Raw genomic sequence first — 14,486 nt, forward strand, 5'->3', positions numbered from 1 at the left:
TCAGCTACTGACAGTACGTGTTTGAGCAAACAGAATCCAAACCCCAACTCTGCTACAATTACTTTGCAAAAAAATGTGATTTTAAAAAAGGATAGCAAGCTTAAGACTTTTGACAATCATAAATTTGTAATCTCATCCACTGTCCTATGGAAATAAAAGATCTGGATATTTTGTAAAGATTCTTTTCAATTAAGCATCGTAAACTCTTTTCTGGTGATATGATAATTCTTCACCAGAAGAATTCTTCTTTTGTTTTTGTTCTTTTTTTTTTTTTTTTTTTTTAAAAAACACTGAATGGATTCCCTAAAATAACAATCTACAACAAATTAATAGTTGAGTCCTCTTTTGAGAATTTTGAAGCAAAAAGGGAGAATGTTGAATGCTTTAAGGACAAACAAAGGAGTTTTGCATGTTTCACTTACATTTTTTATTTACTAGGAACTTTAATCCAGTTATTTCCAAAAGTTCACGTGTAGTTATAAAATCCTTCATCATTATGACCGTCTCAGAGATTTTTGTTTCATTCTTACTAACTTGTATCTATCTGGACATAGTGGTTTATATCTGACCTCATAATGCAGGTGAAAGTGTGAACAGCATGATGAACTTCAATTTCAACTTGATAGGTGTTTAAAAATATCAGTTTTGAACCTCTGTATTCAATTTTCTTACTCTATCATTAATCATAAAATCTTCTCTTCCCTTTATCTATTCTAACACCTTCATTATATATTATTCATTATATATTAATCACTTCTCCAATAATTGATTTAAATCTTAAACCTATTACTTGATGCTTGTGTACATTTCTGACATGTAGTTCACATTACTTGGTCATTTTATTCTTATAAAATACACAGTGTAATATATTACATGCTCTTCTTGTAGCTATTTTCACTATGTGAAAAAGCTTACAATTATGATGTTGCTAATCCAATTTGTATTCCTAATGTTAGCATCAAAAAAATCAAGTTTCAAATAACTAGAGATCCTCAGAATTATTGAGAATTGAGAACCTAATCATACAAAGTTCTTCTTTGCCACGTACCATAAACAACTATTAGTGAAGTTACTACCAAGAATGAAATTGATTTTCAAAATATTTCAGGATTTACAGAAAAATACTGCAACCCCAAGATGAAAGAAGACACTGTGACACTGATACAGCAGTTAAGATAGAGACAACAAAGAGTTTTTCACATTGCAGGGCAAAAAAGCAGAAGAATTTACATGGATCACTGAATGATACACCTTGTCAATTTTTTTTAAGACAATAAATTTGTAAACCATTTTCTTCCCATAAATTCTTGGTTTTGAACTTTTCATTTGTTGTTGTTTTGTTGTTGCTTTTTTTTTTTTTTTTTTTTTTTTCCCCCCTATCTTTTTCAGTTTGGAAACTGCCATAATTTTACACACAAAAATAATTGTTTATTGAGGGACATAAACAAAAACAAACAAACATTTTTACACACAAATGTGTGTGTTTATAATGTAGCTTTATTTTTAATCTTCTATATTATCTTGAATGACACAGTGAAATGATTCTATGATTTACATTAAAATGTGTTTTCATGAAAATTCCTGGAAGAAAATGGTAGCATTCTCTTCCCGAAGACATAGAGAATAGAAAGGACTAGCCCCTTCTATGTCTGTATGTTCCAGAGTGATAAAATTAAATAAATAAGGAATGCCCAACATCCATCATAAATTTCACTCCCCACATGAATTGAAAAACAAATCCACTAAGGCAAAGTTTCAGTGTACAGAAATCAATTATTAAGAAATTGTTTAACTATTGTGCTATGATTTGCATTTCTTGGCAGAAGCTACACCAAAGTATTTGCTTTCATAGAAGTTCTGTATTAGCTGTAGATCCCCATTTGAGTTTTTATTAACAGGGTAAATTCACAAAATTACAAATCATGTGCAAAATTTCTTTCCTGATAGAGAGCTATGTATGTACAGGGTCATATTTCCTGTACTTACATCAGTAAACACTAGCAAATAGGGCATCATCTACAGAAAGAGAACAGATTTTTAGTAGACACTGACGATACTATGAACTTACACCATTATTTTTTTTCTGAATCCTGCTCACTACATCTTACTAGAAGGATAAAGACACATTTAAGATCAGACAACAAAAAGGTTAGAAAAAATGTTTTCTTGTGACATTCAAAGCATTGATTAAAAAATTTTTTTACTGCATACTGACTGAAATCGAATGCAAGCAGTAGACATGAAAAACCAAATCTCTGTTTCTTTCATGGTCATTATCTCTTGTATTTTCTTTTTAGGACAAATGCTTATAAAATAGTTATTTTCTGTGAGGAACTGTATTAATAGCTGAATCAGTCCCAATCATAGAATCATAGAATGGGCTGGGTTGAAAAGGACCACAATGATCATCAAGTTTCAACCCCCCTGCTATCTTCAGGGTCATCAACCAGTAGACCGGGCTGCCCAGAGCCACATCCAGCCTGGCCTTGAATGCCTCCAGGGATGCAACAAACCTTTACAAATTATTACAGAAGACAAATGCTATCCTTTGTTAATGAACCACAGTTGAGTCAACCACATACCTACCCATAATACTGCTGAGGGAGAATTTGAGCAGTAAAGGTTGTTGACATTACTCTGGGATAAGGCTGATAGGCACAGAAGCCCACAGGAGTTCTTGATGCAAGGGGAAAAGCTCAGGCAAGATTGTCATATTCCTTCAGAACACTTGAACAAGCAACTTGCTCAGCAACAGGGCTTTGAGCTATTTGACAACAGGATCTTCTCCAAGGAATGAAAACTGCAGGAGAGACATAAGCTCTGCCTGGCAAAATAGTGAGGAGAGCTCCAAACTAAGTTCATCATGGATACAGGTCAAAACCTACAAGTGAATGGGAGAACAAGCCCAGAGTATACCACATGGGCCAGGGCAAAGTTAGTCTATTTATTTTCTCCTTGGACAGTAACATGACTGGAAGCTCAGTTCATGTGCCTGTGCACAAAAATTTGTCACATGGGAAGGAAGCACACTGGACAAACTGGAAGTACACACAAAACTGTGGTGTCACTGAAATTACAGAGTTAGTAGGAAAGCTCACCTGACTGGAGTGCTGTGATGGATGGACACAGGCTTTTAGGCAAAGTGGAAACAAAAGGAGAACCTGTACCCCATGCAAAGTAGGACCTTGAATGAACAGAGGTTTGCTGTACAGAGATGGAGAAGCCAATAGGGAAGTCATGTTGAATGTTTACTACAGACATTAAGTGTTAAGATCAAGAAGAAATGATTAAAACTTTAAATTACTAAGCTTCTCAACCACATATTCAGGTTCTTACTGAAGACTTTAATCACCTCAACATCTCTATGGATGGCAGCACAGCAACTGGCAATCAATTCACTAGATTCCTGAGTTCACTGGGAAGAATTTTCTTTTTAATGCAGGCATTAGACAAAAGAATTAGGTGTAGAAACAGAACAATTCAAAGAAGTGATATTCAATGCCAGCTGCAGTTCTAATAACTACAAGTTGAAAATCCTGAGAGATATGAGGGAGGCAAGTAATATGATAAACTCCTTGGAGTTCAGCAGAACAGATTTTAACTTGCTTGTGAAATGGTAGACAGGCTCTCATGGGATAATGCCGTGAAGAGCTAGAGGGCCCAGGGGAGCTTGTTTGACTTCAAGGGCAGCTTCCTCAAAGCTCAAGAGTGATCCATCTCTTTCTGTACATAAATGAGTAGTCATAGAAGGAAGCTGCTGAGGGCTGAATAGGGAATTCCTGACTGAGATACTTCATCTCAAATGCAAAACAGTAGCATACAAAAGGTGAAAGAAGGGACAAGCTACTCAACAGGAACATAGAAGTATTGCTGAGAAATATGGAGATAAAAGGAGAAAGGTCAAAATTTAGAAGAAATGAAACTTGTGAGGAACGTGAAGAGAAGGTATTCTGGAAACCATTCTACTTCAAAAGGAAACTGAAGAACATGGCAGAGGCTGCACTCAGGGTTCTGAATTCACAATACAACTGAGATGTTTTGGGGAGAAAACTAGTAATCAAAACAGCAGGAACAATTTAGAGACTACACAAATAAATGGTGTGTGTGGAATTTCATGCTACTTAACAGTATGCATCCAGGAGCTCTTGGTCTGCCGCAGTGTAAAGCTGCTGTTTAACATCTTCCAATGGCAGTAAAGATCAAGTGTGATTCACAGTGACTGGAGAAAAGATATGTATTTATTTCCGGTTTCCAAAAAAGGCAAGAACAACTCTAGCAACTGCAGATCTCTCAAGCTCACATCAGATCACCAAAAGATTATAAAGAATGTCTTTATGAAAATCCTTCCCAAACACATGAAGCACAAGTAAGTGACTAGGAAAAGACAGCTTTTGTCAGTGCAAAACTTCAGGAGAACGAACTTCAGGTTAAGGAATTGTTGGATGAGTTCTCCTCAGAAGAAGTCCTTAGAGACAAAGGAGTGGAACAAGGCTGGCTACTCTCAGAAAGATGCCTTTCTGAGAGCACAAGCTCTCCATCTCTCAGAACAAGAAAGCAGACAGGGAAAGTAGGAAATCAGCATGGTTTGGAAAGGACTTGTTGGACAAACTCAGGGAAAAGAAGTGAGAGTACAGGCAGTGGAATTAAGGACATGTCACCAGGGAAAAAACACAGGAATGCTGAATGAACATACAGAGATGGAATTAGGACAGACAAGGCACAGATGGAAGTGAACTTGGCAAGGGATGTTAAAAACAGCAAGAAGGGATTCTACAGGTGCATAAATCAGAAGAGACAGGCCAAAGAGAGCATACTTCCTCTGATAAACGAGAAAGGAGAACTGGTTACAACTGATACGGAGAAGGCTGAGGTACTCAATGAGTTACTTGCCTCAGTCTTCACTGGCAGCCAGTATTCTCACATCCCTGATCTTGAACCTCTATGTGGGAACTGGGGGAGAAAACTCTTCCCTAGTGTAAGAGAAGAGCAAATCTGAGAACACTTCATGAGACTGAATGTGTACAAGTGTGACTGTGAGGTTGGACTACAGGCATGTCAGGAACCTAAAGGAGCTGGTTGATGTGGTTACCAAGCCAGCCTCCATCATATTTGAAAAGTCATGACTATCAGGCAAAGTCACTGGGAACTGGAAAAAATAGAAACGTCATTCTAATTTAAAATAAATGGAGGAAGGGAGATCCAGGGAACAGCATGCTGGTGAACCTCACCTCTGTGCCTGGGAAGATCATGGAACAGTTCATCCTGAAAGGCATGTTAAGGCACAGAATCACAGAATGGTCAGCATTGGAAGGAACCTCAAGGATCATGAATCTCCAACCCCCCCTACCACATCCACATGCAGGGCCACCAACCTCCACATCTAATACTAGACCAGGCAGACCAGGGCCCCATCCAATCTGGCCTTGAACACCTCTAGGGATATGGCATCCACAACCTCTCTAGGCAGCTTGTTCCAGCACCTCACCACTCCCTGTAACGAACTTAAGGCATATGAAAGATGAGCTCATGATCCAAGACAGACAGCACAGCTTCACCAAAAGATCACAGCTGATCAATCTGTTGGCCTTCTGTGATGGAATAACAGCATCGGTGGGCAAAGGGAATGCAACTCTCAACTGCAATTCTGCGTCCAAGTTTGGGACCCCACACACAGGAAAGATGTGGAGCTTTGGAAGAAGGTCCAGAGGAGGGCCACAAAGATACCCGGAAGGATGGGACACCTCTGCTATGAAGACTAGCTGAAGGAAATGGGCTTCAGTACAGTCTGAAAAGGATAATTCTGTGCAGAGACCTTTCTGCAGTCTTTCAGTATTAAAGAGAGTTTACAAACATGAGGGAAATCAACTTTTTACATGGGTAGATAGTGATGGATTAAGGAGGAATGGTTTTAAACTAACGGAGAGGAGATTTACATTAGACGTCAGGGGAAAGTTTTTTGTTTTTTACTGAGGAAGTGATGAGATGCTGGAACAGGTTGCCCAGAGTGACTGTGAATGACCCATCCCTGGAGGTGTTTAAGGCCAGGCTGGTTGGGGCCCTGGGCAATATGATCTAGTACTTGATCTAGCAATAGGCAACCCCGCCTATGGCAGGGGGGTGGGAAGTTGATGATCATTGAGATCCCTTCCAACCCAAGCCATTTTATGATTCTATGAAATTATTCTTGGCCAGCCTGATCACCTTCTCCGAGGAAAAATTTTCACAACACTGTTCCCCACCGTATCCCTGTAGCCAAATTTAGAGCATAAGGTTTGGATTTGCATGAAAAACTGACAAGACTATCAGGTCAGTTGTCAGAGGCCAATTGTTCAAACTCAAGCTAGTGGTCAGTTTATTGCAGCATTCCCCGGTATTCCAATTGGGGATGAATTTATATAATATTTTCATCATGGATCTGAAGTACAGGATTGAATGCATCCTGAAGAAGCTTGCAGATGGCACCCTGTAGGGCATGACTGATATTTAGACAAACTTATACAAGAAGGAAGAACAAGCAGAGAGGAATCTCATTAAATTCAGAAGAGAAAATTTCTGCAGCTTGAACAGGATCATGCCATTCAAAAATACTTGCTAGGTTGCAGCTCTGACAAAATTGTTTAGTGAAGCACAAGCTGAGTCAGTAGTACACTTCTGCAGCAATGAAAACTAGCCTCTTATTGGGTTGCATGAGCAAGAATATAGCCAGCATCTGAAGAGAAACTATTAGCTTATCTGTTTGACACTAATGTGGCCTTGTCTGGAATACTGTGTCCGATATCCTACAGTAAAAAAATGTATTAACGAACTAGAAAAACCTATATAAAGGTACTAAAGAAGTTGAAAAAAAGGTTAAGGTTAAGAAGTTGAAGAACATAATGCATGAGGCTATAAAATTAGGGAAACAGACTTATCCAGCCTGGACAAAAGAGACTATGAAAAGATCTAATTGCAATTTTTAGTATAGGAAAGATGAAACCAGAAACTTCTCACAGGTCCAAAACAGGGAAAAAGGAAATTGACATAATCTGTAAAAAGTTAGATCCACTTATACCTGCTCAGATAGCCAGTGGAAGTAGATTTCCAGAGAGATGTTAAATTTTCTGTCCATGAAGATACTGAAATCTCAACTAGGGAAAGACCTAAGAAACCTGACCTAACTTTTGCCTAACTTGAAGGAAATTGGACTAAAATAGGCTGGACAGCCAGAGGTTCCCTCCAGCTTGTCTTATTCAAAGATTCTTAGGCTGAAGATTTTAAAGTACTTCTTTCTATAAGAAAGTTTCCAAATGTAGAAATTTACATAAGTATTTGCCAGGTCCTGCTATTAAATTTCTCTGAGCACCTCCCATATAAATGAAAAGAAAAAAAGATAAGCAGATTTTAGAATTAATTTCCTCTGAATATAAACTCTGGACAATCATTGCTTCTAAACTGTGATTAATTACGTATGGTGGAAATTTTTAGAAAGTATATTGGGTTGTGATTTAACCTGGAAATCAGTTGAGCATCATACAGCCATTCACACACACTTCCACAATGGGACTGGGGTGAGAAACAGAAAAAAATTTAAATTTAGGGGTTGAGATAATGATGGTTTAATACATCAGAAAAAGAAGGGAAATAATAATAATAATAAAATAATATACAAAACAAGTGATGCACAATGAAACTACTCAACAACTGCTGAATGATGTCACATGCCAGTCACATCCTGAGCAGAGAACCCCTTCCCCCCCCACCTCCCAGTACTAGTCAATTTCCTCAGTTAAACTGTTCAGCATGATAATATGGTACAAGTTATTTCTCTGGCCATTTTATGTCATTTGTTCTCATTCTATCCTCTCCCAGCTCTTTGTGATCCTCCAGCTCCTCACTGGCAAGTCAATACGAGAAACTGAAACATCTTTGACTTTAGTGTAAGACTGCTTTGAAACAACTAAAACATATTTGTGCTGTAAATGTAATCCTCATCCTAAATCCAAAGCACAGCACTATAACATCTACTAGAAAGAAAATTATCTCACGAAAAAACAGGTTAGTTAAACAAACAACCTATCTAAAAATAAATTTACTTTGTTTGCTGTTTAATAGATTCTTGATATTTTAAAGATATTTCATGTCTTATATTTTACCTCTGCAAAAAGGAACTGGGAAATCCCACGATGCACCATTTCCAGGACTCACAATACACGTCAACATGGCATGGCCTTCTAAGATGTAACCAGAGATACAGCTATATCGGATTTTATCTCCAATGTTGAATCTTGTTCCATGAAGTACTCCTTTAGGTATTTCTCCTGGGTTGCCACATGTGTGACTAGGTAATACTGTTAAAAAAAAAAAAAAAAAAAAAGGAAAAAAGATTTTGATGAAGTTTGCAGAAAGAAGTAATAAATAATGGGCAAACAATTGTCTCTAAATATTTGCTTTAATTTTTGTTTTAAACAGTATTCTTTACACAAATAAAGTGAAATGTATTATATTTTTTAACAAAGAGCAAACTCTCCTAAAAGAAAAGGAAGTTTCATTTGCATCATTCTTTTATGAGACAAATCTCAAAATATTCTATAAGTATTAACCACATAACAAAAGCCATGTAACCCTCTAATGAAAGATGAAATAGATGAATATTCTACCAATGCAGCTGATTGAAATAGTAAAGTTTCTATGCATTATAGAACTACTTAAGGTTGAGAGAGTATCTACCAAAACTAGCAACAAACAATATTATACTCAACTTCTTTTTCTGCTGCTTCAACAACCTTTAGAGAACAGGATATTTATTTGGATTATGCTCAACCACACAGAAGAGAAAACTGAAGTACAACCCACATATATGAGAATGAATACATATAAAATTTCTTACACTAAAGGAAGGATTTTAAGACATGGAAATAATTGGAAGAATACAGAGAGTAATTTGCCTTCTAAAAAGTTGACACCAATGATCCATTAGATTCTACAGTTATGCTTTATATCCTATATACTACTCTCTCTTTGCAATTTTTCTCCTTTAAGCTCTTCTAGTCATGGTAGGTTAATGGAGGTAATTTTGCAAAACAAGTCAAAACAAATTTTTTTGCATGGTTTGGACACAGGAGAGTGCCTACATTTGAAACAAGAGTCTCTTTTGCCTTTATATTCAAGTCAAAACACTTTTTAAAAACACTATAGAACAAGGTAGTTTAGTCCTTATGCAGCAAAATTTAAACAACATAGAGCTCAGCAGTTTTTATTACTCATGCTACCAAATATATATCATGCTACCAAAAAACAATTTATTCAAAAATACAATGATTTCTGATAAAATATAGTCCCAATGAAGGACTATAAAGGCAGACCTGCATCGCTATTACACATGACTGGCAATGGCTTATCGGTGAAACTGTATTGCAACAAGTTAGGCTTGTGTCTTTGTACAGGTAAGTTTTTTTCTTCCTTTTCTTACCACTGCGTCTGTCAAGAAGCCCCAGAAAAAAATGGAATTTGGAATCCTGAAACCAGCATGCATTTTGCCATAACCTCCTAAGAAACAGTAAGAGATGAGTGATCTGAGAATGACAGCCACGTTCAATAATACATGTGCTAGTTCACAGGATTTCACCACTTGTCAAGATCAAGCATTTAACTACATTATTTATGTGCTTTTCTAAAATTTTCATTGAAGTATATTGAGGTAGCTCCAGTATTCCCTTTGCATACATTTAACTGTTTCTAATCTGGACCTAAAATGAATTATCTTTTGAAGGTTTGTAACAAAAATAATTTTATTTTTGGATTATGACAGTACGAGCCAAGCAAAGCTATCATATGTAAATGTTACGTAAGTTCATTATTGCCAAGTTTTTAGCAAAAGAGTCCTATTTTTCTGGGGTTAGCGGAGTTTACTTTCAACAGGATTGAGAATCTGCAGTCTCCTCCTTAAGGAAGCAAGGTGAATCGCTAATGTTTAAACTGTGAAATCATTTGATGTTTATTATATACTAAGAAGAATTTCAGATTATGCTGCATTAAAACACTGAGACTAGTGGCTTTTTAGATTTACACACCTTGTTAGAATATTGTCACATAGAGTGCTTTGTTTTATTTTATTTTTTCCAATTTAGAAGAAAAAAACAGGATTTTCAGTAAGAAATCCAGTTAGTCTGAATATTTTCAAAGAAAAGATATGTACAATTGAATAGTCAAGCAGATCCACCTCTTAAGGATTTCTTCCTCATGCGTAGTAAATTTTAAAATATTTCTTCCTCTTGACCAGTAAAAACAGATGTAAGAACCTGCGTTGTCTTCATTTCCCAGTATATATTAATCTGTAGCCCTGTGCAATAAGGTTTCTCATGAAAGTAGTTCTAAAAACATAGGTAACGTATAAGGAAAGACTCTTTCTAGACAGTCCAAACCTTTTACTGTGACTAGATTTGAAATCAGTTATAAAACTATGGAAATTGCCTTCCTAATTATCGCTGAAATTAATGGTTGGAAGCTCAGTCTGGCAGTGACTTTAGCAGAACAATAATTGTTTTTGGTTTTTTGTTTTTTGTTTTTTTGTTTTGTTTTTTACAGATATCACAATCAACAGCTATATTGCAGAAACTGCCCGGAGGCCTTAATATCAAAAAGCTCAGGCCACTATTCTCGCTTAGAAGATATTGGTTTTATGCTTTTGTGAGTCAGTTGGTAAGTTTTTAAAGCCAACAATACAAATGGTAACCAGAACTTGAAAACAACAACTGAGAAAGTTTTTAATTCAAATTAGAAAAAAAAAAAAAAAAAAAAAAAAGGAAGGAACAAGGTTTTTCCTCAACTTATTTCTATAGCCTTATAAGACTTTATGTAAAATACGTTCTCTTTTCTGTTTTTCCTGAAAAGACTGAAAAAGTTTTCCAAAGTTGCACCTATGGTCAACAAAATATTATCACAAGCATACTTATTTTCTGTTGTTTCATAATCCCTCTATTACAGTCCCCTATCCTAATTACAGTCTTATATTGGGGGCCCAAAGGAAAAAACACACACAAAGGAAAAAAGCTTAAGAAGGGGAAGAAACAAAAAGCACAAACCTGTTAAGAAGAAGCCAGAGACTCCTTACAGAAGCTTTGGAGTTGCAAAGTTAGTAGGAATTTTAGTAGCAGGGAGAAAATCAGATACATAGAAATATTCAGGACTGGTGTCAGGTTGTTTCATCAATGTGATGAAGAACACATGATTTCCTGCCCACATGGCTAACTTATACCGTGGACTCTGGTTTTGTGCTTAATTTTAACATAAATGTAGAGCTATTCTTCCAAACCAATAGAAAAAGAAAATAATTTGTAAGGAAAGCAATAACTGGTACTCATTATAAAAAGGAAAGTGCTAGCAAAGAGGAGAGGAAAATAATACTAGATTTTCTTACACAAATGGAATTGAAATGAAAATCTATGTTTCAACTCAGAAAAGTAGCCTAATTTGGAAAGGAACGTACAGAAAAAAAATAATAGCCTTTCAATCTACAGAACTAAAAGTGCTGTACTAAACAAAAGATGGATTTATATACATATATATATATATATATATATATATACACAACTACATGTACGTGCTCCATTTAAACAAACAGTCTGTTCTGGAAATAATATAAATCAGTTTTCCAAAGGAATGGTAGGTAAATTTACTTTGAAACATTAATTTTGAAGAATACTAGACAACCACACTTGCCATTTCTACCTAGGAAAAGACTACAAAGTCAATGTATTGATTTTTTTTTAACTTCTAATGCCTTATATTAAACTCCATTAAAGTACATTTTGACCTTTCTTTTTTAAATAGTTATAAATGTTGAATCAATTAAAAAGCATGTAATATTTCACTTTCTATTTATTAAACTTTTTCCCTTTTATTTCCAGAAGCAATTTATAATGAATATGTAACTGATCTTTCAGTTCTGACTTCCACATTGGTATGGAATACAACAAATGGATAGAGATCATTTGTTACAGAATTATGTAGTAAAGAAATAGCACAGTCCTATCCTTTCTAAAATTCTTCCCAACCACCCCTTTGGTGAAGAGCCTTTTCCTAACACCCAGCCTGACCCTGCCCTGATGCACCTCCTGTCACAACCTCAGATCCTGTCCACATCACCAAAGAGAAGAGCTCAGTGCTGCCTAAGCAGTACTGGGGAAGGTTATGGAACAGACCACCTTGAACGAGATCACATAGCATGTATGGTAAAGCCAGGGGATCAGACTCAGCTAGTATGGGTTCATGAAAGGCAGTTCCTGTCTGACCAATCTCATTAGGCGGGTTGGATCATCAAGAAATCAACTGGTAACCAGTTGCCAGTTGAGCTTTTTATTGGTGGCCATAACACTCTGAACCTTGCAGTCCAGCCAATTTTCTCTTTGCCTCAGAATCCATTTACCTATTTCATGCTCCTGTGGCTTTCTTACTACAATGCTGAGAGCTTTGTCAGAGGTTTCACTGATATGGTAAACAACGTCTACTGTCCTCTGTTAGTTTTCTGTGTGAGCCATTCCTTTCCAGAAAGCAGTCAGACTGGTCAGAGATGATTCACAACTGATTTCATATTTGATGAGACACTAATGCAACAGTATCTGGTTTGATGGAAGTGGTTGCAATTCTGAGTGAGCTCTTACTGTGCGTCGCAGAGATTTTTGATAAAAAAAATGCACTGCATCCTCCCATCTCCTAGTTTCTATCTAGAACAGTGCCAAACACGCACCGATGGTTTGGTTGCTGTTCAGGGATGGGTACATGCATGGGGCCAGGTCAAGCTACTCAGTGGGGAAGCGTTGTCTCCGTGATAATGTGATGCAGGGGGCAGGTTGCATATGGCCCATGGGACACAGGTTGTGCATGCCTGCTAAAAGGTATTAATCTGACTCAGTTTCAACATTGTTGAGGGTCAGTAATCTGTGGGAAAAATATAGTGAATGGGAGGGAGTAAGTATATGGATTTTATCTCATGGCTTCTGTTAATAAACCTCCGTGTTCCAATCATGTCTTGTTGTATAAAGGTTTAGAACAGCTATAATCTTACTTAAGCATTAGAGAAAACATACTTTTTTTTCTGTTGAACTCAGACTCATCATTGACAGTTCTGCTCTTTTGTTTCGGAATAATTTTGACATCTACATGTTTTCATAACTTTAAATTAAAATGTCATTGATTTTCACAGCATTGAAATTGTAATATTTATGTCAGGATGAAGGCTCTCCGAAAACCACAAGCACTTCAAGAAAGATTTCTTTTTGTTCTGTTTTTCTTATATGTGCAATAGTACAGAACCTCTATATCCATACAGCCTAACAATATGCCTTCAGCATTTTATACAGCAGAACAAACTGAGAGATGCTGGAGTAGTTTGACTTTGAAGCTCTACCCTGAAGTCTGCTAGAATGAGTATTTCAGTAATGGCAACTAAGTCATAGTTGCCTGTTGCATAAATGTTTTTTGAAGAGTTTTAAATACAGTTCAGCTTACAAATTTAATGAATATTTAATAGTTTGACACAATTTAGTTCTATATATTTCTTAAAGTAGCCTTTCAACATACAGTATCAAAAAATCTGCTACTAAAATTGCAATGCCAAGCTTGTGCATGTGCATATACGTACTCACAGACATAAAACTAGCTTGCAGAATGAAATATTCAAAGCTATCTAACTTTAAAATTATTTTAGCAAAATTAAATGGATATCACTTAGCTTACTATAGAGAAAGAAAGAGTCCACTGTAGGAAGCAGAAAAAAAATGCAAATAGCAAATTAATTTAATACTTTATAATAACGACATACTTACATTTAAAGTCCTCAAATATATCTCTTGAGGAACCTACACAGGATGGAAACTTACACAGTGAAGCATTAAACATGCTTGAGTACTTATCTCCTGGCAACTTTCTTGTTGAGACTAGTAGAGATATATAAAATACTCTCTACTATATAAAAAATAACCTTATTGGCTTATAGAAATAAAGCTTGTTTATTGTTTCCTTCGCATGTAGAAACCTATATTTTTATACAATCAAAAGATAACAGAAAAACTATTTTCCTTCATATGGATGTTTCAGTGTTTGTGCACTTAAATCTTTGCAATATTTTCCAAATAAAATACTCAATATCACTTTTGAAATCTACAGTTTTCTTGTCTTACAAGCATTTACCCAGTTGTGTCTGTAAGTCCCTAAGGATGTGCAAAATTGTACTGGATTGCACAACCTTGAAAATCATTTGGGAGTATTCAGCAACTTTCAAACTCTAATACATCTTCCACATGAGATTGATATTTTAATTTTCTTGTACAGGTAATAACAAAAGATTGATGGATTTTATTTTTAGTGTGTTTACTTTTATTATGAAGTATGTAATAAATGTCTTGCTGTTGGTTATAAGACCATAAAAGTCAATATTGTACAAACAATGCCAGAAAACTCTAAAGGAAAAAAAAAAAAAAAAGCAATCTGAAGTTAAAGCTAAAACTTTG

At 35.9% G+C, this 14,486-nt stretch overlaps 2 protein-coding genes across 2 annotated transcripts in view; one reads left to right on the forward strand and one right to left on the reverse strand.

Annotated features, from left to right (window-relative positions):
- Positions 1-14,486, reverse strand: part of CSMD1 (CUB and Sushi multiple domains 1) — a 984,784-nt gene that overhangs the window by 452,609 nt on the left and 517,689 nt on the right. The window contains exon 4 of the mRNA XM_052696996.1: positions 8,133-8,327. Coding sequence (XP_052552956.1) covers positions 8,133-8,327 — 195 coding nt within the window. The remainder of the gene's footprint in view (positions 1-8,132; positions 8,328-14,486) is intronic.
- The window catches only part of LOC128087832 (uncharacterized), a 303,478-nt gene that overhangs the window by 260,385 nt on the left and 28,607 nt on the right, over positions 1-14,486 (forward strand). The window lies entirely within an intron of this gene.

The sequence above is a fragment of the Tympanuchus pallidicinctus genome, unplaced genomic scaffold, assembly GCF_026119805.1.
Source record: "Tympanuchus pallidicinctus isolate F22 unplaced genomic scaffold, pur_lepc_1.0 scaffold1, whole genome shotgun sequence".
NCBI classification, from domain to species: domain Eukaryota; kingdom Metazoa; phylum Chordata; class Aves; order Galliformes; family Phasianidae; genus Tympanuchus; species Tympanuchus pallidicinctus.